At 58.2% G+C, this 24201-nt stretch overlaps 1 protein-coding gene across 12 annotated transcripts in view; it reads left to right on the top strand.

Moving 5' to 3' along the window:
• Positions 1–24201, top strand: part of TNS1 (tensin 1) — a 65957-nt gene that overhangs the window by 35995 nt on the left and 5761 nt on the right. For 5 of the 12 annotated variants that reach the window (XM_062004718.1, XM_062004714.1, XM_062004721.1 and 2 more), the window contains 15 exons: positions 2888–4585; positions 10660–10838; positions 11114–11252; positions 13922–14014; positions 14906–14941; positions 18074–18248; positions 18912–19780; positions 21053–21139; positions 21803–21934; positions 22331–22423; positions 22973–23050; positions 23154–23225; positions 23305–23473; positions 23737–23805; positions 24160–24192. In XM_062004718.1, the coding sequence (XP_061860702.1) occupies positions 2888–4585; positions 10660–10838; positions 11114–11252; positions 13922–14014; positions 14906–14941; positions 18074–18248; positions 18912–19780; positions 21053–21139; positions 21803–21934; positions 22331–22423; positions 22973–23050; positions 23154–23225; positions 23305–23473; positions 23737–23805; positions 24160–24192 (3922 nt within the window). The remainder of the gene's footprint in view (positions 1–2887; positions 4586–10659; positions 10839–11113; positions 11253–13921; positions 14015–14905; positions 14942–18073; positions 18249–18911; positions 19781–21052; positions 21140–21802; positions 21935–22330; positions 22424–22972; positions 23051–23153; positions 23226–23304; positions 23474–23736; positions 23806–24159; positions 24193–24201) is intronic. The other 7 variants (XM_062004719.1, XM_062004724.1, XM_062004715.1 and 4 more) reach the window with 6 other exon arrangements.

Raw genomic sequence — 24201 nt, 5'->3', positions numbered from 1 at the left:
GAGGTAGCAGGTGGGATGCTGCTAGGGGCAAGAGCAGGGGAGACACAGTGCTGCACCAGCCTTACCCTCTGCGCTGGATGACAGGATTTGTGCTGGTGCAGGATGCCATGTGGTGCACCCCACTGGGTGTGAGGTGATGGGCTGGGATTTTGGGGATGGGAGATGTTCCTTGTTCCCATTGTCATGCGTGCCCTGGACTACTGTTTCCCCTGGGCTTATCTGCAGGCTTCTGAGGAGGGAGAGGGCAGAATGTGGCCTTCCTGGGGCAGCAAGCTTGGGTGTAGGGGTAGGACCAGGCTCAGCTCAGCACTTCCCCCAGCCACTTCATACAGCTGGAGCGGATAGGGGCAGAGCAGAGCGGTGTGTGGGGCTGAGCTCTGAGCAAACTCAGCCCACCCTGGGATGGCACAGCCTGCCAGGCTGGAGCTGCTCTGACCTTCAGGGACAAAATCTGACCTTGCTGGGAGTTGCAAACAATTTTCAGATGGGAACCTGGCAGCGTGCTGCTCTGGGGATAGCTGCTTTGGCTAAGGCAGTGCTGGCCTCCCTTCCCTTGCTCGTTTTCTGGGGATCTTATTCAACTTCTCAGGTGACAGGTGATGGAGAGCTGAATAATGAGCGAGAGCATGGCCTGAGGAGGGTCCTGGGAGTGGCAGAGAATAGCAGAATTTGTCTCTTGGCATCCGAGCACAAGGGACGCATGGGGTTGGGGACAGGGTGGACAAAGCAGCTGTGTGACGGCTTGTCTCATTGTGGAGGTGTCATGGCCCTTTCCTCGCTTGTTAGCCCGGTACCACTCGTGGAGCAGGGGCCACCAAACCCCTCACATCCCGGCCCGGCCAGAGGCTCCGGTGAAGGTGGGACATGGTGCTTGGAGCTTTCTGGCTCTACCATGAACTGTGTTGTGCCCCATCCTGACCCTGCTTTCGAGACGTTTCTGCCAGCCATGAGGTGGTGCCCAGCCCACATCTAATTAAAGCCTTTCCCAGCTATTTTCTTCCTTGGTGCCACGTGATTTCATTTATATTTATTTATTCCCTTTCCCTTTCTATTCCTCTGCCCTATTTATCCCAGCCCCCACCCTGCCTCTTACCCTGTTTCCCAGGACCGGCCAGCACCCATTGCTACCATCAGACAGAGGGGCTGGGCCTTTTCCCTGGCTCTAGGCGATGTCTCAGCCTCTCTGCTGTTGACGCTGTGCCTGGACATGCTACTTTTTCCTTTCCCCTTCCCCAAGAAGGGATTCTCTCCCTCTCTCCCCCTTTTTCCCCTGTACGGGAGGTGGTGTGGAGTCAAACGCTGTCGGTTCCTGTCTCCACCAGCTGAATGAGTGAGGTCTGAGTCTCTGGGAGAAAACGTGGACCCTCATCCTTTCCCAGAGAGGTCCTGGGCATCTTCAAGCCAAGGGTGGGCTTTGGGGCCTGGCTGCCTCCTTGGGATGCTGCCGGTGGGGATTTGGGAGTGGAAAATCAGCAGTGAGGAGGGGCCGTGACTTGCTGGGACTCGTGCTGGGTGCCGCTGCCCCTTTCAGCGTTATGGTGAGGGGGTTTGGCGGTGCAGGAGCTGCTGGGGTGCGGGTGCAGTGGCGTGGGACTGGTTAAGCCATCCCCAGCTTGGGACTGGCTTTCGGAAGTGTTTTGCTCAGAGATAGGAGCGCTCTGATTTCACACTATCGCGTTAGGGCCGTCTTCCGTCCCTGAGTCAGCCGCCTGGCCCCCTGCCAGGGAAGAGTCATTTTTTCCTCCAAAAGAAAGTGTTTAACGCTGCTCACGGGCCCTTCCAGGAAACCTCAGCAGGGAGCTGGAAAAACAAGAGTCTGCAGCCCGGCTGGTGCCGCACACACTCCAGCGGGGGGGACACGGCTTGGGGGCCGTCCCCATTGCCGTCTGGGTGGTCGAGGCTCCTCTGTGTCCCCAAAATCTGGCTGCCCTATCTGGAAAGCTTTAAAGAGTGTAGCCGGTTGTGATGTTGGGGCTGCCGAGGGTGGTGGGAGCTGGGATGCAAGGTTGCTGGTGGTGATGTGGCCATACCCCAGCTGCCCCCTGGCCTTCTGGGGCTGTGGAGTGGAGCCAGCTGCTTTCACTGGCCTTGGATCATGGCACTGGGGTGCTCAGTGCCTCCCTGGGGAGGAGACACTGTTCAGGGTTGGGCAGAGCTACTGTCTGTGCGGGAGCTTTGGGGCAGCGTCTGTCTGCGAGGAAACGTCAGGGGCAGATCCACCCAGCCTGAAGAAGGGAAAGGGAGGGATAGAAAGAGTGGGAACCAGTCTGTAGCCAGGGCAGAAAATGTCAAGGCTGGGTGGCTGGCTGGATCCGTATATCATCTGGGTGGAGAGCAGGCAGGGAGAGGGAAGGTGGGTCTGTGGTTCATCTGTCCTTCACCCGTGGGCTGAATCCATCCATCCAGCTGGAGACACACAGAACTACAAGGTTGGATCCCAACCGCCTCCGCCTGTCCTCCTACGGGCTGTGGTGCATCTCCGTCACCCTCCCTGTTCGCCTCCCTGGTGCTACAGGGCCCTTTGGGGCTGGCTGAGTCCCATGGAGCAGCGATGTCTGGCGGTGTGGGCAGTCAGGAGTGATGCCTGGAGCCAGGCGGGGGGATGTTTGGTGGATGCCAGCGGAGCATGCGGTGCCGGTGGGGTAGGGCAGTATGGCATGCGGAACAGTGGGCTGCGGGGGCATGGGGATGGAGGGGGTCTGGCTCCAGTGTCTCTGCATGGTGGCACCCGTGGGATTGCGGAGGGTGCTGAGGAGACGGCGATGCTGGTTGTTAAGCGTTCCGGCGGCACGGAAGAGATCGAAACCACCGGCTAATGGGACCCATTAGCTCTGTGCAGAGAGCCAGCAATTGATCTGGGGTCTCGTGTTCATTTCTCCCCTTGCAGAGGTTGGGCACACGCAAGGGCCTCTGGACGGGAGCCTCTACGCTAAAGTGAAGAAGAAAGACTCCCTCCACGGCAGCACCGGTGCCGTCCACACCGCCCGCCTCCCGCTCTCGGCAGCACCCAACCACGTTGAGCACACGCTCTCGGTGAGCAGTGACTCGGGCAACTCCACAGCCTCTACCAAGACTGACCGGACCGATGAGCCAGGGGTGCCCGGGGTGCCCGGCGGCCAGGCGGTGCTGAGCCCTGAGGAGAAGCGGGAGCTGGATCGTCTCCTCGTCGGCTTTGGCCTGGAGAGTGTGCCTCCCATGCACAACCACGCGCCCGGCCCCGGCACGGCGCGCCTGCCCGCCATGCCGGGCCGCCATGTAGTGCCGGCCCAAGTGCACGTCAACGGCAGCGCCGCAGCCTTGGTGGCTGAGCGTGAGACGGATATCTTGGATGATGAGCTGCCCAACCAGGATGGGCACAGCGTGGGCAGCCTGGGCACGCTCTCCTCCTTGGATGGCACCACCACTGCCAGCGAGGCCGGCTACCAGGAGGCACCTCGGATGGGCAGCCTCTCCTCCCTGCCCAATGGCCCCTCTAGCTGCAACGGGGGCGAGAAGCTGCTGAAGGAGGGGCTGTACGATGGCGAGCCGCTCTCCAATGGCAGCTACCCCTACAACAACCAGAACACCCTGATGGGCCACCACCTCCGTGACCCGCTGCATCCCTTGCGGCCCTCGGCATCCACTCAGGATCACCTGGCTGGCTACCCGCAGTGCCCGCCAGGCTCCCATGCCCCGGGCTGGCTCCAGCCCCAGCCACTGCCTGGCTCCCAGCCCTACGTGTATGGCTACGACCCTGCTGGCACCTACCGCTCCCGGTCCTTCCCGGCGGTGGACACGGCCAAGTATGACACGACCCCGGCGCTGCCCCAGGCCCCAGCTCGCAGCACCAGCAGCCGGGAGGCTGTGCAGAGGGGCTTGAATTCCTGGCAGCAGCAAGGAGGGAGCCGTCCGCCTTCCCGGCTGCAGGAAGGCAGCATGGAGAGCCACAGTCCCAGCGTCTCCAGCTGCAGCCCCCAGCCCAGCCCGCTGCAGCTGGTGCCTCCACACAGCCACAGCATGCCCGAGTTTCCCCGGGCACCCTCCCGCCAGGAGATTGAGCAGTCCATCGAAGCGCTCGACGTCCTCATGCTGGATCTTGCTCCCACTGTCCACAAGTCGCAGAGTGTGCCCGCGGCCTCCCGCCAGGACAGACCAGCAGCACCCCTGCTGCCCTCCCTCTCGGCACAGCCTGTCGCTGGCCTCTACGCACAGCCAGCCCTGCAAGCAGTCCAGCCGAGGTCCTTCGGCACCTCCATGAGCCCCGTGGTCTCTGAGCCTGGGGGCAAAACCTGTTCTCCTGGGGAGCCGGACTATGGGGTACATGAGTACCGGGAAACATGTCTGCCCTACAGCTACCAGCCAACATCAGTGCCAGATCCAAGGAGCTATAGCCACAGCCCAGCTGGAGCAGCGATGGGCACGCTCCCGCTCAGCACCTCTTACAGCCCCGTGGGGTCGCAGCAGCTCCATGTCTCCTCCCTGCCTTCCCCCACCATCCCAGCACAAACCCAGATGCCTGTCAAGGGACCAGAGAGCTATGAAGATCTGTCAAGGTCAACAGAAGAACCCTTGAATCTGGAGGGGCTGGTGGCCCACAGGGTGGCAGGTAGGATGCTTTGATTCCTTGGGGGTACTTGGGGGGAGACACGTGTCCTGAGAAGCCGAAATGCACGGGGCATGGCCATGCATGGTGGAGCCGGGCATGGGAGATGTGGTGACTTCTCATCCGTGCTGGATCCGGGCTGGAGACTGAGGCACCCGCCGTGAGGGCATGCCAGGCAGGGGCACAGCCTGTGCCTCTCCTTTGCTGAGACCTCTCCCTTGCAGCTCACCGTCTGCAGCAGCATTGCCCAGAGGTGGGGAGAAGAGGTGGGCCAGGGATTCGAGACCCCCCCACCCTCACCCCTTTGGGGTACAGGACTGATCTGTCCCCTGTGACAGGGCTGCTTGCTGGGTCCTGGGGAGATTTCTCCCTTTTGGGGAGAATATGGCTGAGTTTAGGAAGATGTTTTCAGCTCCTGGCTGAGCATGTCCTGCCTGGACCCTGCTTTAGACATGATGCTCCCCCTGGCTGGGGTGTGGTCTGCTGTAAGGTCCCAGCTGAGCACTTGCCTTGTGTTTAATGTAGCTGGGCTCCCTCGGTTCAGCCCCTGCTTTTCCCGGTAGAGTACTGGGTTCAGTGCTCAGACCTCCTTCCCCGAGCAGCTGGGGTGCTGCTGGTGTGGAGGTCAGGCTGTGGGCTGGCAGCAGCCTTTCCTCCCCAGTGGCCCAGCTGTCCTTGCCCATGGGATCAGGAAGCTGGGCCTGGCCTTGGGGCAGTGGTCAGGCGCTGGGAAGGCATTTCCCAGCCCTACCTGTGGGGTTTGGTGCAAGGCTTGGTGAGTGCAGTGACGAGTGTTGGTGCTGTGGCTGGATGAAGGTGTTTACTCTGTGCTACAGAAGGAAAACCACGTCCTCTAGTTTCCTACCCTTCTGCAGCTCCATCTCAGGGGCTTTTGAGGTGCAGGGGGTTTCAGCCTCCCAGGAAGAAGATGTTGTGGCCTTACAGCAGGACCAGTGACCTCCCCACTGCTTCAGCCACAGTTGCTGAATGGTGGGGCGACATTTGGGAAGGGCTCGGGGCTGTGGCCAGGCTGGGGGCCAGCTTATGATGCTGGGGCTTGGCAGCTCTGTCTCTTCTAGCTCTGTGCTCAGTCCAGAAACTCGCCTGGCATTTAAAGGGAGGAGGGAAAAGGCTTGGCTGGAAAAATCCAACACTACCAACCTCCCAGGCACAGGGGCTGAGTCACTGCAGCACTGGGATGGGGGGCAGGAGGGTGCCAGTGTTGAACAGGGGCACGTGTTGATTCACAGAGGTGTTGGGGGAAGTTTGTATCTATCTGACCGTGACTTTGGTGATCCAGGCTTGGCCCACAGAGGGTCTCAAGGCTTGTGCAGAGGGTTTAAACAAACCCAAGGACAAATGGATACCAAAACCATGCCATATGTCTGGCCTGAATATTATAAGGAGCAGATGCTCCCCACAAATATGGAGGGGAAAAAAATGGGATGGAAAAGAAGAGAATCCTCAGGAGAAGAGAGTCCTCAGGAGAGGAGGGAACAGTATTTGCAGTGGGTGGAAGTTGGATGTTTGATGGTGTCTACCAAAAAATCCATCTGCGCAGCCCTGGGGCCGGATCCTCAAGGCTGGGGTCACTCTCCCCCCCTGTAGTTGCTGGGCTTCCCAGGTAGAGCAGAGGCATCCCAGGGCCAGTGTCTGTGTGCCAGGGCTGGTGCCCAGCCTGTGGCCCCCTGTCTCCACTGGAGCCTGGCTGTCTGTGCCAGGGCGGGCCCCGCGGGTGGCCGGCCCGGCCTGGCCTGGCCTGGCCTCCCCTCCAGCAGGAACGAGCTGTCCCAGGGACGGTCGGTGGGGCCGGCGGGGCACGGCCGGGTTTGTTTACATTCCCTGCTGCTATAAATTGCCTGCATGTCACGGCACAGCGATGAGGAGCATCTCACACCTCCTCCGTGCCCCGTGGGTGGGGGAGCGCTGCTGTTCCCACTTCCCGCTGGGGATGGGACAGGGCTGCGCTGGCATCCCCAGCACCTCCCCACAGAGAGGAGCCAGTCCTGCCGTCCTTGAGGTCCCTGTCACCTCCCAGTGAGGCATCGGGGGTCATCCCTTCTTGTCCCATCGCTGGGCATCCCGTGATGCAGGGGACCTGCACAGTGCCAGCCCCAAGGGGACGGTGATGGGGGTTTATGGCATGGCACAAGGCCACCGTTGATTTCCTGTGTGGGTCTAAGCTGTGCCTGGAGCTGGGCAGGTTGGGTGATGAGTCTCAGCTTGCTTGGAGCTCAGTCTCATCTATTGGAGCCCATCTAATATTTTATTTTATTTTCTCTCTCTGTCTCCCTGTTGTATCTTGTGACATTTGTCCTGTCTTGCCCCTTCTTCTCCCTATGGGGAACTGTGTCTGTCTCATGTGACCCCTCACCCTCCTTGCACACCCTGTCCTGGTATGCTGGCAGAGTACAACGCCAAGCTCAGGGACCTCAACAAGAGCACCAAAGTCCCCCGTCCTCCTCTGAACCAGCAACGGTCCTTCTCTGGTTTGTTCATTCCATTCCACCTCCCTCCTTCCTTGTCCTCTGTCCTTCCCTACCCATCCTTCTCCTTCCATCCCTCTCCTCCCTCCTCCTTTCTCATCCTTCCCTCCTTTTCTCTTCTTCTCTCTCCTTCTTCCTTCCCCCTCATCTCTCCTTTCTCCCCTATCCCTGCATGCTGAGTGCTCTGTGTGTTGCATGGATGTGGGATGGAGGGAGACTCGGGAGACCCTCCCCATGCAGACTCAATCCCATTTCTCAGCAGGGCGATGCTCAGGGCCCCCCTTCACCTCCTCCATTGATGGTGGAGCCCCTGTCCCAGGGTACAGACTCTCCTTCCCACCTGGTTTTGCATCCAAGCCTGGCACTGCTCTCTGGTGGGTTTTTATTGCTGGGCTGGATCTCGACCCTTGCTCCAGCCCCTCTGATCTTTGCCCTGGCCATGGCTCACCTTGTGGGGAGGCAAGGGATTGGGGGCAGTTCTGCAGGCCCCTGGTTCAGCTAGCTCATGGCCTGGCAGGGTCTCATCTGCCTCAGTCTAGGAGTTTCTCCTATGGGTGAGGGATGGAGGGCCCCTGACTGCTCATTTTGAGGTGAAACGTGGATGGCCATGTCAATGAAGTGCCCCAGTAGGAAGTGAGCAGTTGATGTGTCTGTGCCTGATGGGATGGTGCAAGCTGGTCTCTGACAGAGTGTTACTGGGAAATGTCTGCTGCTGTTCTTCATTCAGGGAAGGAGTGAGTTTGATCTATCTTTTGCCTGGGCGTCGTGTGTCCCTGTGTGACTTTAACTGATGGATGTTGCATTCTGAGGGCTATGGGATGCTGCTTTGCCCTCCCTGCTCCACTGTGAGGAGAAGCTCCAGTAGCAGCTGTGGTAGAAGCTCCAACATTTCATGCCCATAAAGCAGCTGCCTCCTGATTTGGCCCAGAAACTCAGTTCCCTGGCCACAAAACCACCTGGGTTTAAATCCCTCCCATTTCCTCCACCCTGGGCTGTTGTGCTCCTGCCTTTCCCTAGCCCTAGAGCTGCATGTAGTCTGAGGGCATGACTTTGCTGGGTAGAGGGCTGCTGCCAGGTTAGGGAGTTAGATGGGCAGCAGAAGTGGTGGGGGAGGAGGGGAGAGGGGTGCAGTCCCCCTTGTTGTGGAGAGCCCGCCTTTTGCAGCCAGGCAGGGCATCCTTGGGAGGCCAGTGCTAAGGGAGGCCGTGTGTCTGCTGAGGGGGCACAGCGAGCAGGAGAAAGGAGAGTGTGTTTTTCAAGCGTAGTTTCCAGCCCATAAATCACCTGGGGTGGGGGGGGAGTGGGGGAGCTGTGCTCAGGGGCTGGGTTTCCTCAAGGCTTTGCTCTGGGCGGCCTGTGAAGTTTCCCACTCTCGGCTCCCAAACAATGAGTCCCTTTTTTCCTCTCTCCTCCCTCCCCTCCCCGCGGCCCCTGACGCTTTCCATGTCTGGGGAGCAGAGCAGCCAAGGCCCGGTGAGCTCCTGGCTCTCTCCTGGGTGTCCTGAGGGCCCAGAGCCAGCACCCTCTGGGTGGGGAATATGGCCCAGGGGATGGATCCAGGGGTCCGGCTCTGCAGAAGTGTGATGTACATTGACAGATGTGCTCCAGTGAGCTGCAATTTGTGCTTCCCAGATGGAAAATGCAAAGCAAGGCAGGCATGTAGGACCTGAGGAGCCAGTCCCTGCCTCTCCACAGCGCTCAGTCGCTGCAGCTCGCTTTGGGATGGGCCAGAGGGATGCTCCTGGTGATGCTCTTGCAGCATGCAGCACAGTGCACAAAGGGGAAAGACGAAAAGAAAATACGAGTTTGCTTTGTTTTCTCCCCAACATTTTGTTTCTCCCTATGTTCACAACTCAGGGCTTCCTTCCCTTAAAGTGAAGAGCAGCGAAAAAGATACAAGGCAGTCCCCTACCATGCTGCCTGTGCCTGTGGGGCAGCTTCCCAGGGACCTTCTCCGTCCCTGCGCCCTGTCCACGGACCCTTTTAATGGCTGTCCCCTGTGCTGGTGAGCACCTGCAGAAGGGATCGGGAGTTGAGTTTCAAAGCTGCTCTGAGTGGAATTTTCCAGGCCGCCTCCGCGGCTGGAGCCAGCCCCGTTGGCTCATGGCCCCCGCCTTGCAGTCCGGACGCCTCCCCCCTCCACCCCCGCCCTCGAGCCGCGATTTTATTGTTGCCGTTCACTGGGTTGATTATTTAGAAGTGCACCCAGGCCACCTTTCTCCCTCCCTCCCTCCTCCCTCCTCGCAGCCCTTTCTCTGGGGCGGGAGAGCCGCGGTGCGGGTGTTGCAGCGGGGCAGCGGGGAGGTCAGCGGGCGCGAGGCGTGAGTCCTGTGCCGAGCCCTGGGGAGCCAGGGGAAGCAGCTGAGGGCTGGTTTTCCTCCACCAGCCCGTGGGAAAGGAGTTGGTGTTTGAAAAGTGCATTTCCTGGAGTGTGATGCTGGCTTCTTTTTAATAGCTTTTTTCTCCTTTCCCCCCCCCCCAACATGCTGACCAAGGGGAGTGTGAGTGTTCCCTGCTTCTGTGGGAAAGGTGGAGAGGACCGTGCTGTCACCTCTGCTAGTGGGGCTGAGACCAGGGCTCACCCCATTGCTATGTGGGTCCCAGGGATGAGCAGAAGTCCCGCAGGTATCTGAGCTGCGCCCACCATGCTCTGTGTGGTTCCCCTGCACTGAACTCATCACTATTGTCCCTGAGCTCTAATTAACCTCTTCGTCAGATGAGATGGGGCAGAGACTGTGTTTAGGCTCTGCTGGGTGATGGGAGAGTTGGGATTGCAACCTTCATCCCAGCCTCTCACACCCCCCTGCCCTGCACTGGCTTTGTCCCTGTTCCTGGACTTAATCCCAGCCCATGGGGCTCTCCAGTAGGATCTACCAGATCCTAGCAGCATGGAAAAATCCAAGTAACTTGCTTGTTCCCATCTTCCCCCGAGGTGTGTGTACCAGTGGCTTGTGGTGCTAGAGTCTGGGAAGGAGGCTTGGGGCAAGATGGAAAGGAGATGCTGATCCTGTCTTTCAGAAGGGCTTCATGCTGGGGGGTAGGAGATCAGCAGTAGTTTGTTGGGAGTCCCTTCACCATCCCTCTGTTGTGGTCCTTCTTCCTAACCTGGTGCTCCTTCTGCCTTGGGGACTCACAAAACCAGGCTTTTTCTGCTGCTGTGGTTGCAGCCTCCTCCAGCTGCAGGGATGCAGCCTGGTGCTTTGGGCTGCGGCTCTTTTCCACTGTGATGCTGCGTGAGGCTGGGTTGCTCACAGGACACTTGTGCCCCTTACCCTTACTGCTAGGGATTGTCCCTGATGCCAAGTCTTATGGTGATAGGGAGGGCTAGTGCAGTGATCCAGGCACTAGCTACAACCCTGTCATGCTTTATTGCTTGTCCCTGAGCCCCTGCTGTAAGGTATATCCGCTTCAGCTCAAAGCTGGCTGTGCTAGTCTAGGGGTTGGATTCAAGTGAGTGCTGAAGCTGCCATCTCCCCTCTGTGGCACACAGCTCTGGGGAGACCTCTCAGATCAGCCTCAGCCCATCTCCTGCTGGTCCCCATCTCGACTGACAGCTCCTCACCCGTCTCCCACTCTGTGCTTGCCCTGCAGGGGTGCAGTCCCAGGAGAAACCCCCCGAGGAGAGCACCGTCCCTTCCCGCAAGCAGACCCCCAGTGACAGCCACTATGAGAAGAGCTCTCCGGAGCCCAGCTCGCCCCGCAGCCCCACCGTCCTCTCGCCGGAGGTGGTCAGCACCATCGCGGCCAACCCTGGAGGGAGGCCCAAAGAGGTCTGTTGGGTGAGGGGATGCTGGGATCGGGGGATGGCTGACAGGGGGGGAAAATGCCTCTGGGGAAGGAGAAGGCTTATGGGAGAGGGGTATGAAACTATCAGCATCTGCAGCATCACAGAGGGTTGGGGAGCAATGATGGTTTTTGTGGTGGTGGTGGTTAGCAAGTAGTTGGTGAAAACCTTCCCTTTGCCCCTGCTGCTTCCTCCTCGGGGTATCCTGGAGGTTGTGTCCATCATAGGGATGGGACTGACCCTTTCTCCTGCTCTCCCCAGCCTCACCTCCACAGCTACAAGGAAGCCTTTGAAGAGATGGAGGGTTCCTCCCCCACCAGCCCACCCTCCGTCGGCGGTGAGATTTCTTCCCCTACCCCAGCCTTCCCTGTCTCTCCACAAACCCCTTACTCTGACCCCTGTAAGTGCTGCGGCTCCGGGAGGCGGAGGGGATCAGTGGGGGGCTCTTGGCAAACCAGAGATTTGCCCAGGGTCAGACAGCTCTGGACTCCATGCACCCACCACCATGTTAATCATTCCTCCTCTCTGTCCTCCTCTGTCCTCTGCATCCCACTGCTCCACGTTGCCATCAGCATCCTGTGCTCTATGTCATCCACCCTCTGGTCACTCCCACCCCTCCACTGGAGGTCACTCTAGTCACTGGCTTTTTTCCACCCTCTAGTCACTGGAGGGTTTCTTGGATGGGATTCCAAGGTGGGATAAGTACCTATTAGTACTTAAAGAGATTAGTACCTAAAGGGTGGATGTCAGGAGGATAGGGGCGACACTGCCTCCAGTGACAGGACAAGGGGTAACGGGCATAACCTGGAACACAAAAAGTTCAAGTGAGGGAGCCCTGGTAGGGAGGGTGTGAAGTCTCCTTCACTGGAGGTTTCCAAACCCACCTGGACACGTTCCTGTGGGACCTGATGTAGGTGAACTTGCTTTGGCAGGGGATGGGGCTGGATGATCTCTAGAGGTCCCTTCCAACAATGACCATTCTGTGACTCAGTGGTAAGAGAGGCAGGGTCCAAAAGTGTCCTCTCACCCTGTTCTGGGCTCGCAGCTCCCTGTCTTTCCTACTGGCACGGCAAGAAAGGTGGTGAGGCTGTGGAAGCAGGCAAGCTGCGGGGAGGAAGGAGGCACTGAAGACTGGAAAGGGGCTTGGGGCAGACTCTCGCATGCTGTGCCACTTCTTGCTTGCTCTTTCCAGGGCAGGATGGGGAAAAAGCTGGGAGATGGCAGCCCTTTGCACGCCACCTGTCTCTGCTCCTCTGGCTGGCACACCTCCTTTCTGACTAACCCTGACCAGGCAGGCATGGTGGGTGTGTGGGGACTGTGACCGCCTCGAGCAATGAGCCCTGCAAGAGCAGCCTCAATGTCGGCACAACATGATTGAGACTAGGCCAGTGCAACAGAGCAGCTGGTCAGCTGGGAAACCCACCAAAAAGGCAGCAGCACCCCCAAACCCTCCAAAACAGTTTTGTAGGCTGAAGGCTGAGGGATGCCCTAGGGCTGGGGATACTCAGGCTGGGCACAGCCCCCTCTGATGCCACATCCTGGTCTGAATGGGGCCACCAGCCCCTTGTAGCTCAAAGTGCATGGGGCTAGAGGCTGTTTCCTCCCGTGCCTTTGCTGTTTCTTCCCTGCAACCCGCTGACATTTGAGCCCTGTCTCATGGGATGCAGCAACTGGAGTGTGGGAGCGTCCCCGGGGCACTTGGCAGCTCGGAAATGGCCCCGTTGTTCCTGGGGACCAGGGATCTTGGCCCTGGGGCAGAAGCTCCTTGGCAGTGGGACAGTGGTTCATTTTGAGGATGAGTCACTTGCAGAGGTGATGGGGACAGCCTGGCTGGGGATGTGTCCAGAGGCAGTGCTTCTCAGCCAGCACCAGCCGGGGACGCCTGGGAAGTTTGAAGCTGTAGCTTGCAGGCTTTGCTAATGTACTGCCTGGAGGGGATACAGGAGTGATTCCCCTCCATGGGGAAATGCTGGTCCTGGCGGAGTCCCCAGCCCTGGAAGGACCCTGTGGCTTGTCAGCTAACAGCAATCAGATTTGGGGGAACTGGACACCTACTGGGGAAGATGCTGCTGTCTTGGTTTCCCAGAGACTCAGTTGCTCGTCTGCTCCAGCCCCAGGCTGCCAGGGGGATCTGGCCTTGGGGTGAGGCTCTGGCTTTGCTCTGGAGCTTCCATGACCCACCGCCTCCCGGCCTCGCCACGGGCCCCATGCCCGTGCCTGTGCTGACAGGGACGTTCAAATGCTGCAGGAGGGATGTGCCTTCCAGTCCCTCTTGCTGGTGATGGCACCTAGAGACCTCCCCTGGGGAGATGGAGCATCAGGGGGATGGGCCAAACCCAGAGGGCAGGAGGGGAGACGAGACAGAGTCAGCTTGATGGGATCTGCCCTGCCCCATGAATCCCTGCTGCCCTACACTGCCAGTGCATCCATACCATAGCCATGGCTACATATGCAGCTCCTCCTGGTATGTACATGTGGGCACAGGGGTACAGACTTCACATGTACATTGCCATTCCTTGGGGAATGTGCTCTGTGCAAGCATGTTGAGCTGGTTTGGAGGGCAGGGCGTTCTTTTGGCAGCCCCTGTGTCCCCTTTCATGGGGGTGATGAGCTGCTCTGGGACAGCCCGGTACTGGCTCAGCCAGACAAGGGGATTGACGGGGGGTTAATGTTTGGGAGAGAGGAGCTGGGGTGAATTGTGGCATGCACAGGGGCAATGAAAGGCCTCATGCCTATGGTGGGACCATTCCCATATGGGGTCAGTGCTGGGAGATGGGGTCTGGGCCTCCCCTGGTGAGAATTACCCCCTTTTTCCATCCCGCCAGCCCTGCAATGGGGTAGGCTACTTGTCCCTGGGCACCTCCTGCCCTGTGTGTGCCCACTCCCAAATGGAGAGGGGGATCAGTGCCCTTCCCTGGGATGTTGCAAGGGCATCTCCTCTTCCCAGCAGCCTCATGGTTTAGCTGGTGGGTGGAATGAATCACTGGGGCTCTGTACCCCTTGGCAATTCTGGCTTTCCTGAAGCTTCACCTCCCACCCCTCCACTAACAGTGTCCCTTATGCTGACAGCACGTTCTCCTCCTGGCCTGGCCAAGACCCCGCTCTCAGCACTGGGACTGAAACCTCACAACCCGGCCGAGATCCTGCTGCATCCAGTGGGAGGTGAGTGTGACTCTAGGGGCTGCAGGTGTTTTTTGTGGGGAGTATGTCTCTGACAGTACCTTCCTTTAGAGGCCAGGTGGCCCTGGGATCCTTGTCACCTCCTGTGGGGACTCTGGGACTATGTGAGATTGGAGAGAGGTTTGTGCTACCCTGGGGGAGCTCAGTCCAGCAGGGTCTGCAGTAGTGGTAGGCTGAAAAACCCTGGCATCCTGATTTGTGTCCAGACCCAGATTCTTCCTTCCCTCACTCCCTCCTCATCCCTTCTTCTTCCCAGCAAAGCTGTAGAGTGTTTGTTCTCTGGGAGCTGAGCCTGTTAGCCAGACAGTATCCAGAGTCCTCTCCAGCCCACTGAACTGTCCTCGGGTGCAAAGGCCCAGCTGTTCTGAGGACATGTCCCAGAGCAGACTGCCAGGCCAGAGCTCTCTGCTATCCAGGACCCAGAACTGCTTCCTGGCCCATCTCAGGGTGGAGGGTAAACTCCTCAAAATCCATCCGAACCTGGGGGGCACAACTTGGCTGATGCCACCCAGTGAGACTCTTTTTGGTCTGCCCCCAAGAGCCAGCTGTTGCTTTTCTGGTGCTGGATGGGCTTCTCAGAGCAGCCTTTCACGGTGCCTCCCTGTCAGGCTGTTCCCTCTTCCCCACCTGAAACCAGCCTTTAGGCTTTGGACATTGTCTCTGGAGTGCCCAGATGACTCCTGGGGGTGTCTGAGGCCTGGCTCCAGTGTGGGGTGCAGTGCTGGGCAAGTGTGGGGCTCTCCTTTGCTCTCTGTATGCTCCTGCTTGAGCCAGGCAAAGCTGCTTAACTCAGATTTCTCTTTCCTGTCTCACACCTCCTTCTTCTTCTTCCTCTCCCCGCTCCCATCATTCCCCTGCCCCTTTGTCTCTCAGAGCTAGAAGGAGAGGCAGGCGGTGACTCTGAAGAAGGTAAGAAAGACTTTTCTCTCTCAGTCTCTCTCTTCTCCCTCTCATTCCCGCTGCTGGGACTGTTACTCAGAGCAGGTTCTGGCTGTCTGTGCCGGCAGCCTTCCCTTGCAGTGGCCCCCTGGGTTGTAGGAGCCTCAGTCTTGTCCATCCTGCTCCCCTTCAAGGAGGGGAACATCGTGCCTGGCATTGTGATTGGATTCCCTGATGTCCAGTGGGACCTTGAGTTGTGTCACGTTGGGTAGCAGTTATCCATGGAAGCTGAGAGCACGTGGCATCCTCGCCAGTGGCATGCCAGGGGTGCTGGCACACTCTGGCCAGCTTTGGGTGAGACTGTTGTGGGGTGCAGGGAGAAGCAGCAGCCTGAGTTTTGGGCTCCCGCCCTCCCCTTCTGGCTTTGGTGCTGCTGTTTGGAGCAAAAATAACCCAAAGTGCAGCACAAAAGGTCAGCAGGAGCAGAGGCCACCAGCGTGCTGCCGGCTCAGCCGGCCGGGCAGCGGCACAGCGCCGGCAGCTGATGTGCATCCTCCGCTGCCTGGGAGGTTGCCCGAGCTCCCTTCACCTCTCCCAACCCTGGGCTGTGCCTCTCAGGGGATGCCAAGCATGGGGCTGAGCTGGGGTGTCAGCCCGGGAGCGTCTGTACTGATGCAGGAGGCACTGCGGGCTCTGGGCCGGCACATCTCCTGCGAATCCTTGGGTGCCGCCTACTATCTAATGGTTGTTGGGTGGTTTTCCTTTCTTCTGTAATTAAACTTTGGGCCCTCAGGGCCAGGATGGGGAACTGGGTGTTCAGGATGGGTTTTGGGGAGGGGATGTCTCTTCTTGGCAACTTTGCAGTGCTTCCTGCAGCCCAGGGAGCTGTCAGCAGTTCTCCCCGGCAGTTCCTCAAACCCGAACGTGGATGTTGTGTAATACTGGAGAATATGTTTACTTGGAGAAAATGTTCTGCTGACAGAGCTGACTTTTCAGCAATAGCTTCTTGGGTACATTAAAGCAAGAAAAGTTGTGATAAAACCAGGCTTCTCATAAGTCACCCTCACCCCTGTCCTTTACCACTTCTGTCCAACTTTAAGCCTCCAAACACCCAAACATTGCCTGTCCTCTCCTTCCACCAAACCCACAGGAGCTCAAGCTGCACTGCTTCTACCTTCCACTTACATGATGGTCAACCCAGAGCAAGGATGTCTGGTAGCTCTATGCTGGCCTAATCTGTATGGCCACCACCAGCCTCTTACCCTGCTTCGTGCTCGTTAATAATGTGATGGCTTTTTGGAGGGTTGAATCTGCAGCTCTGAGAAGAGATTGGTGTTCTGGCTTAACAAGAGCCTGGCTGCTCTCTCTGAGGAGGTTTAAAACAGCCTGCTGTAGTTGCAGGACTGGGGGTTTCTGGCCAGAGCACGGCCCTGCTCGGGTTCAGGTTTCTCAAATGACTGACTGCCCACCTCCTTGGTGACTCACAGCCTCTCAATTCTCCCAACATCTTCCAAGAAAACACCAGGAAGCAAGATCATATTTTTCAACTTAAAAAAATCCTGCCTGAAACTTTGTAATTTTATTTTCCACTTTCTTCTTTTTTGTCCTGTGTTGAACCAAACGCCTCAGACCTGTACCCATGGTCACACACCTTGCTGTGACACTTGTATGCTGTCTCCTCTCCCCACATCCCTGCTCCTGCCTCTCCTCAGCCCCCGCCTTTGCAGGAGGGGCTGGCATTTTTGCAGCCCTTTGGTCTTTACCTCTCACAGATTGACTCATATGTACTGTCTGGCTAATTTTAGTCTGGAGTGGGGAGCTGGGGATGGGAAAAGTGAGTAGCTGTGAAATTAATTTAATTACCTAAGAGGGGATGAGTTTCTTGCAGCTGCCCTGGGCGTCCTCCTGGGCAGGGCCTTGTCCCTGTCACTCAGAGCTACATGTCCTGCCTCCAGTGCTGGTACCCAGCCCGTGCTGAGGTCCTCAGTCTGGTTTTGGCTCATATCTTTTCTGGGGTGGTTCAGCAGTGCTGGGCAGTGAGATCAGCCTGAAGGATGGACTCCTCCCCTCTCTACAGGCAGAAGAGGCACAGAGATGCTGCTGCGGGGGAAGGAGGGTGATCTATGACAGTGTTTTTCCTTGCAAGGCCCTGGTCTGGCAGAGCACGGGGAGTTGTGCATGAGCACTGCTGGCTGAAGCCTGGCTGTTATGACTAATAATAATAGTCATGTTTGTCATGTTAATTACCACTGTGGAGTTGCATGGCCAGCATGGAGCCAGGGACCTGTAAGGATGCCCAGCCCATGTTTGTCGCCTGCAGGTTTTGCTCAGGGCTTCTTGTCCCAGCAGAAAGGTGGCTGGTGGCACATGGCAGGGGGCACAGGGCTCACACTGCAGCCCCCTCCTCCAGCACGGCTTTTGAGAGGGGGAATAAGGGCTGCAGGGATGGGGACCAGCCTGGATAGAGCAGGAGGCAGGGAGGAAAGGGAGGAGGGGGACTGTGTCTGGCGGCTGCTGTAGCTGGTGATGGCCAGCCCAGCCCGCTGAGCCTGGTGTGGGACAGCTCGGCGGCCCCAGAGCAAAATTGCTTTTCTTGGTTGTGCTCATGGGCTCTGGTTTCAAGGCGGGCTGGGAGGGAGTGAGAGTGTTGGATGCTGCAGTGGAAATAGCTGAAACTGCTCTCTGGTCTCCTGCTGGAGATAGCTGGCAGAGGTGGGCTGTGCAGGGCAGGGACCACGGGGCATCCTTGTTGGTCCTGTGTGAGTCAGTGCAGACTGGGCAGAGTCACCAGCTCTATTTTTAGGGGCTGAGGATGAGCAGGGAGCAGGACGTGTGCTGTGTGGCATCCCGGGTGGGGAGGGACACTGACTCAGAGCAGGGTGGAGGGGCTGTGACAGAGGAAGTGGCCATGGTCTCATGTGCTCCTGTCACCTCAGGGAAAGGGGTAGGCAGGACTGCCCTCCTTCTGCTATGACTGTGGTCTTCAGATGAGCCAGATGTGGTTTTGTACAACCGCTGGGGGAAGAGGGACAGGCAAAATATGCGACTGGAGGAGCTCAGGTCAAGCACCTTCACTGGCTGGAATGGGGATAGCAGGAAGGGCATGGTCCCCTTCCCATGCGAGCTGTGGGCTCATCTGTGTCCCTTTCTCTTTTGCTGCAGAGCCCAGGAGCTACGTCGAGTCAGTGGCCCGCACAGCCACGACGGGCAGGGGAGGGAGCTTGCCCACTGCCCAGCCCGCTGGCCCTGAGGGACCCTCCAGGAACGGCACCTTCAGCAACTCCTTCACCGCCCCCAGCCCCATCTCCACCAGCAGCCCCATTCACAGTGTGGATGGGTAAGGATGCAGTGGGTGCAGGGCCTAGGGTCTGGTGGGGCAGGGGCCAAACCCCACCGGGTGCACAGGCTTCCTCCCATGCTGAAATTGCCTTTGCAAGGACCCCCATCTCCCCACGCAGGCTTCAGGGGGCCCAGTCAGCCATATGTCTCCTGCCCTCAGGACATAAAGTTGGGTGGTCACTTGGTGGTCTCTGGTGTCACTTGGTGGGTTGCTAGGCCTCAACAGCATCTCATTGGGAACTCAATCCCTGGACTGGGAGGAAGGATGGGATCTGTGCTAACCCCTAACCTCAGGTTAGGCTGAGCACTAGTCACTTGTGGTGCAGAAGAACTGTCGTCCATGTCTGCTCTCCCCCCCTGGCGAGGCTGGCAGGGAGAAACGAGTCAGGCATCTTGTTTGGAGAGGAGATGGAAAAGGGACACATCTCTCAGAAGGTCATATTTTGAAAGGAAATTGGGATGTGGGGTGGAACTAAAGCTGCCTCTAGTTGCTTTCGTGCAGCTGAGCAGGACCCATCCCAGGTGACTGTTGCCTCTGAGCAACCGAGAAGCTCACTGGTGCCATACCTCAGGTTCCCTCTGCACCACTCACAGGAAGGTGCCAGCCAGCAGCAGGAGCAAGGGGTGTTGCTGAATCTCCCTTCTCCTCCTCTCTCCTTAGGGCCTCCCTCCGCAGCTACCCGTCAGAGGGCAGCCCCCATGACACGGTTACACCTCCCCACACCGCGGCCGAGCCCGATTACCGGTCGCCTGTCGGCTCTCAGATGGCCTCTGCTCACAGCAGCTACCAAAACTCGTCTCCATCTTCCTTTGCAACGGTCCAAGGTGGTGTCCCGAGCTCGATGTACACCAGCCCCGACTACCCTGATGGCCGAGCCGGCCTCCAGCCAGACCTCCAAGCTCGGCCACAGCCGCAGGTCAACGTGATGGGGGTCCACGTCCTGCCAGGGAGCCCCCGCACGCTGCACCGGACAGTGGCTACCAACACGCCGTCCAGCCCTGGCTTTGGGCGAAGAGCCGTCAACCCCAACATGAGCAGTGCTCCTGGCAGCCCTGGGCTGGGCAGACACGCTGTGGCGGCCCATGGCAACCTGGTGGCCCCGCCAGGCAGCCCCAGCCTGGCCAGGCATCAAACCACCACAGCCCTTCCCCCCGGCAGCCCCCTGTACGGCTACCCCAGCCCAGAGGAGAGGCACGGCACGCTGTCTCGACAGAGCAGCTCCTCCGGCTACCAGCCTCCCTCCACACCGTCCTTCCCTGTCTCGCCGGCCTATTACCCTGGCACGAGCACGCCGCACTCCTCCTCGCCAGACTCAGCCGGGTACCGCCAGGGCAGCCCCACGCTGCAGCCTGCGCTACCCGAGAAGCGGCGCATGTCGGCCGGGGACCGCTCCAACAGCCTCCCCAACTACGCCACCGTCAACGGCAAGGTGTCCTCGCCCCTGTCCAGTGGCATGTCCAGCCCCAGTGGTGGGAGCACCGTCGCCTTCTCCCACACCCTGCCGGACTTCTCCAAGTTCTCCATGCCGGGTAAGGGATGCCTTCGCAGGACCCCACCTCTCCCTTCCTCCTCCCTTGATGGCCGGCAGGGAAGGGGTTGTGACTGTGTCCTGATTGACTCCTCCTGTCCAACACCGCTGGGGCTTGGGCCATTTCCTGTGCTTTCTGACAAATCCAAACAGGAAAAGCAGCGACCCGGCATTGCTGGTGTAAACAGCACCCCGAGTTGTGTATGGGGAGATCAAAGCACCCGGAGGCGGCTTTGCTCTGCCGTGGGGATACGCTGACCTCCCAACCTTGTTCCCAGCAGGCTTTACCCCACTGAGACCCCTCCTTGTTTGAAATGGTGTGCCGTGGCCCCGGTGCTGCCGTGCCCGGAAGGCCTTCGCTGGCTCCCATTACGGGACACCTTGGTGACGCCAAGATCAGGCTGATAGGTCCTGGGGAATAAAGCCACGGGGCAGTGGTGGCTCCGGCTGCCGGGCTGGTTTCACTGCCAAGCGGGCAGCCCTTTGTGGGCCCCGTGACTCGCTGTGACTGGGGCCAAGCACGAGCAATTAAAACCTGTAACGATTAGTGAGCAGGCTGGGGAGGGGAGTGAGCCCCCCCCAGCCTCTGCAAAGGCAACCAGATTGCAGAGAGGTGATAACACATCTCCAGCAGAGATACTGTCCGGCCCTCCAGGTTGTTTGCTCGGGTGTTTTTTGGAAAGCAGGTGATTGGAAACAATGCCCGAGCAAAGTGACAGCTTCATGGCCAGAGGACTGTGTCCCACTGGGGCTGTGCCACTGATGGGCACTGGGTGAGACAGGGTTGAGCTCGGACTGGGGCTGTTTTTCCCAGGATAAGTCAACCTGTCCAGTTCCTCTGCATGGAATAAAGATAAAGGGAAGAATTTATTTTTATGATGGATGAGCCAAATGTTCAACATTAGAGAGCAGTGAAAGTCCACTGAAGTTGAGGATCTCCCCATCACCCTCTGGACATATCTCTTTCCTCCTACAGCTTTCATTTCACCTGGCCAGCTCCCTTTTAAATGATGAGTTCTCATTTTGTCTCTCTCTGTATGGCAAACAGAGGGCCCTTGTGCTTAGATTTAGCTTTAGATGCCCAGAAGCCCCATAAGCTCCAGGTGGTGATCAGCCTGACTGGATATGGAAGACTGGGTTGAAGTTAAAACAGTGCGCTGGGGCGGAGAGGAGGTGGAAGTATTGATGCTTTAGCTGGGTTTGCTCAAAGTTCATGTGGAGTTTTAGATACAGCACCTTTTAACTTTTCTTATCTTCTCTTCCTTCCTTGCAGACATCAGCCCCGAGACTCGTGCCAACGTTAAGTTTGTGCAGGACACTTCCAAGTACTGGTACAAACCAGACATCTCCAGGGAGCAGGGTGAGTAGATGGCACAGGGCAACGGATATGGTTGAGTGAGCCACATGTGGGAGCTGGGTTGTATCTGGGATCATAGGGATTAGTAAAGGTTCCCCTTGGGGGCTGGATTAGGAGTGAAGGTGGATTGAGAATGCTCAGACCATTGCAGAGGGGGATTGAAGCCCAGCTCATCTGGAGGTTTGCATGATGTGAGCTCCTCAAACCTTCCTCTTGGTGGAGGAACACCAGTCCCCACAGCATGCAGTGGATATATGTAGTTTATGGTGCAAAGCGCCCAGATCTTCACTTGGGAAAGCTCAGAGAGGTCTTGGAGACATGGCTAAAATAAGAAAGGAGAACATGGAGGGGGTGAGATGCCTTCAGGGGCATCTCACCAAGGTCCCACCATTTGGCCCCTAATGTGTGTCTGCTCTCCAGCAGCTCAGAGCTGGTCTGGGAATGGATGCTCTGGGACACTCATGCAAGGGCAGCAGAGGTGTAGGGAGATGAGCCCCTGCCTGGCCACAGATCCACTTCCAGATGTGCAGGGGGAGGGTAACACTACGGTGCCCAGATGCAAGGCCATGGAGCTGGGGACCCCCATCCTTACCCATACCTGCTGGTTTCAGGGAGCATGCCGGCTCTCCCCATGCCAGCTCTGACATTTGCCCTTCTCTCCTGCAGCCATTGCACTGCTGAAGGACAGGGAGCCGGGGGCTTTCATCATCCGAGACAGCCACTCCTTCCGGGGAGCCTACGGCCTCGCCATGAAAGTTGCTTCTCCGCCTCCCACGGTTGTACAGCAGAACAAGAAAGGTATTGTGTGCCCTGCTGCATCCCACGCTCAGATGCTTTCCATCGCTCAGCCGTGGAAGCGGGCAGCTGGGTCTGCTGAACCATTTGTGCCCTTGGGTATGTGCTGATGTGGCAGGATCCCCTCCTTGCAGCTCTCCCCTTCCAGGTCACAGGGGAGGACCAGACAGCCTTTTCCCTCAGCTGTTGAGGGCTCAGAGGCATATGCATCTTGAGTTTTGGCCTGGTGAAATGGGCATGGCCTCCCCAGCCCACCAACACCATGGGGAGAGTGTGGCTTGGGGTCAACCCCGTACAAAGGGCTGGATTTGAGCTGCAGCACTGTTTTATCCTGTGGGACTGCAGAGCAGTAGGAGGAGGAGGGTGGCTGTGTTGTGAGAACATCTTGTCTCTTTCCAGGAGACATCACCAACGAGCTGGTGAGGCACTTCCTCATAGAGACCAGCCCACGGGGTGTGAAACTAAAAGGATGTCCCAATGAGCCCAATTTTGGTGAGTGTCCTCAGCATGCTTCCCACACGTGGGGTTGGATTGGGAGAACCTTGCCTTTGCTGGACTATGAAAGCAAAACTATCAAGTGTCTGAGAGAGCCCCTGCCTCTTTCACTGCCTCCTGTCCCTGCGTGATCGAATCCTGTGGGCAGTTGGAGCCTCTGGTGTCATGCACATTCGTGGGTGCACACAAATGTGCCTCTGTGCACTGGTACGTACCTTTCTGCACACGTGTGGGACAAATGGTGCTGGTGGGCAGGGTGGAGGGCAGGGGCTCCCCTTCTTCCATTTAAGCTGTGGCTAACATGCTCTGAGGCACTGCATGAGAACCGCTGCCCCATTTGTTGTTCCTAAGGCGACCCTGGCATCTCTGCCCCTTCTCTGATCCCTCCGTGGTCATGATGGTTTCAGCAAGAGGAATTGCCACATGTGGCATTAGGGACCACAGTGCAGAAACCCACCAGAAAGGGCTGTTCCCATCCACCCAGACCCACAGCAACCTAGCACCAGTGTCCGCAGTCTGTGCTGATCATCTCTCCTCTCTCCCCAGGCTGTCTCTCGGCACTGGTGTACCAGCACTCCATCATGCCCTTGGCTCTGCCTTGCAAGCTGGTTATTCCTGACCGAGGTAAGAACCAGGACAAGGAGGAATTGTATTCACCCCCCTGTGGGGTCCAGGGTGGGTTCCCAAGTGAAGGACCAGCAATAACCATCTCATATACGTCTTCTAGATCCCATGGAAGAAAAGAAAGACACCGCATCAGCCACCAACTCAGCCACGGACCTCCTCAAACAGGGTGCGGGTGAGTAGAGAGCGGCTGCCATGGGATGAGTGTGGCTCAGAGTACAGGTTGGATCCATGCCTGCTGTCTCCCTTTCCAGCCTGCAATGTCCTTTTCATCAATTCTGTGGAGATGGAGTCTCTGACGGGCCCCCAGGCCATCGCCAAGGCTGTTGCCGAGACGCTGGTTGCCGACCCCACGCCCACGGCTACCATCGTCCACTTCAAAGTCTCCGCACAAGGCATCACCTTAACAGACAACCAGAGGAAGTAAGAGCCCCTGAGGCCGTGTCCCTGGGGGTCCTGGGGGGCCCTGGGTCCCCAAAGCCTACAGGACTGTGATCCAGGGAGTGTGGTGATGAAGGATGTCCCTGGGGTGGCATGAAATTGGTCATGGGCAGGGCTGGGCTTTGTCCTTGACTGGAGCATCCCAGGGGAGGCTATGGGAGTGTCCCCTGTGCTGGTGGGATTGGGCTGGGGTGGGGCAGAGGTGAGGCCTCACTGGCACTGACACTCCCTGCCTTGTGTTTCAGATTGTTCTTCCGACGACACTACCCCCTTAACACCGTCACCTTCTGCAACCTGGACCCCCAGGAACGAAAGTGAGTGCCCTAACCTAGGTGGAGCACATGTCCCCTGCCCCTTCCCCTCCTTCAGGCTCCTGAGCTGCTGGGAGCAGGGTCTTTGCTTGCTCTGTCCCCCTGGCTCTTGCAGAGAGCAAGGATGGAAGGTCCCCTTCGATACTGTGGAGCAATACCATCTTCTCCTGGTCACTTGTTGGTGTCTTCAAGCATCTTCATGCTTGGGGAGAGGTGCATCAGGTTTTTTCCCACAGAGCCAAGCCCGTGCAAAGCCAGGCTGGGTCTCCAGCCTTGGTGCAGTGGCCCTCATCATGACCCTATCTCTCTGTGGGGTTCAGGAGTCACCATCCCTCACACCTCCTCTTCTCCTTGCAGGTGGACTAAAACCGATGGCAGTGGCCCAGCCAAGTAAGTGCT

The sequence above is a fragment of the Colius striatus genome, chromosome 11, assembly GCF_028858725.1.
Source record: "Colius striatus isolate bColStr4 chromosome 11, bColStr4.1.hap1, whole genome shotgun sequence".
Taxonomy (NCBI): domain Eukaryota; kingdom Metazoa; phylum Chordata; class Aves; order Coliiformes; family Coliidae; genus Colius; species Colius striatus.
This window is presented reverse-complemented; position numbering and strand designations above follow the sequence as displayed.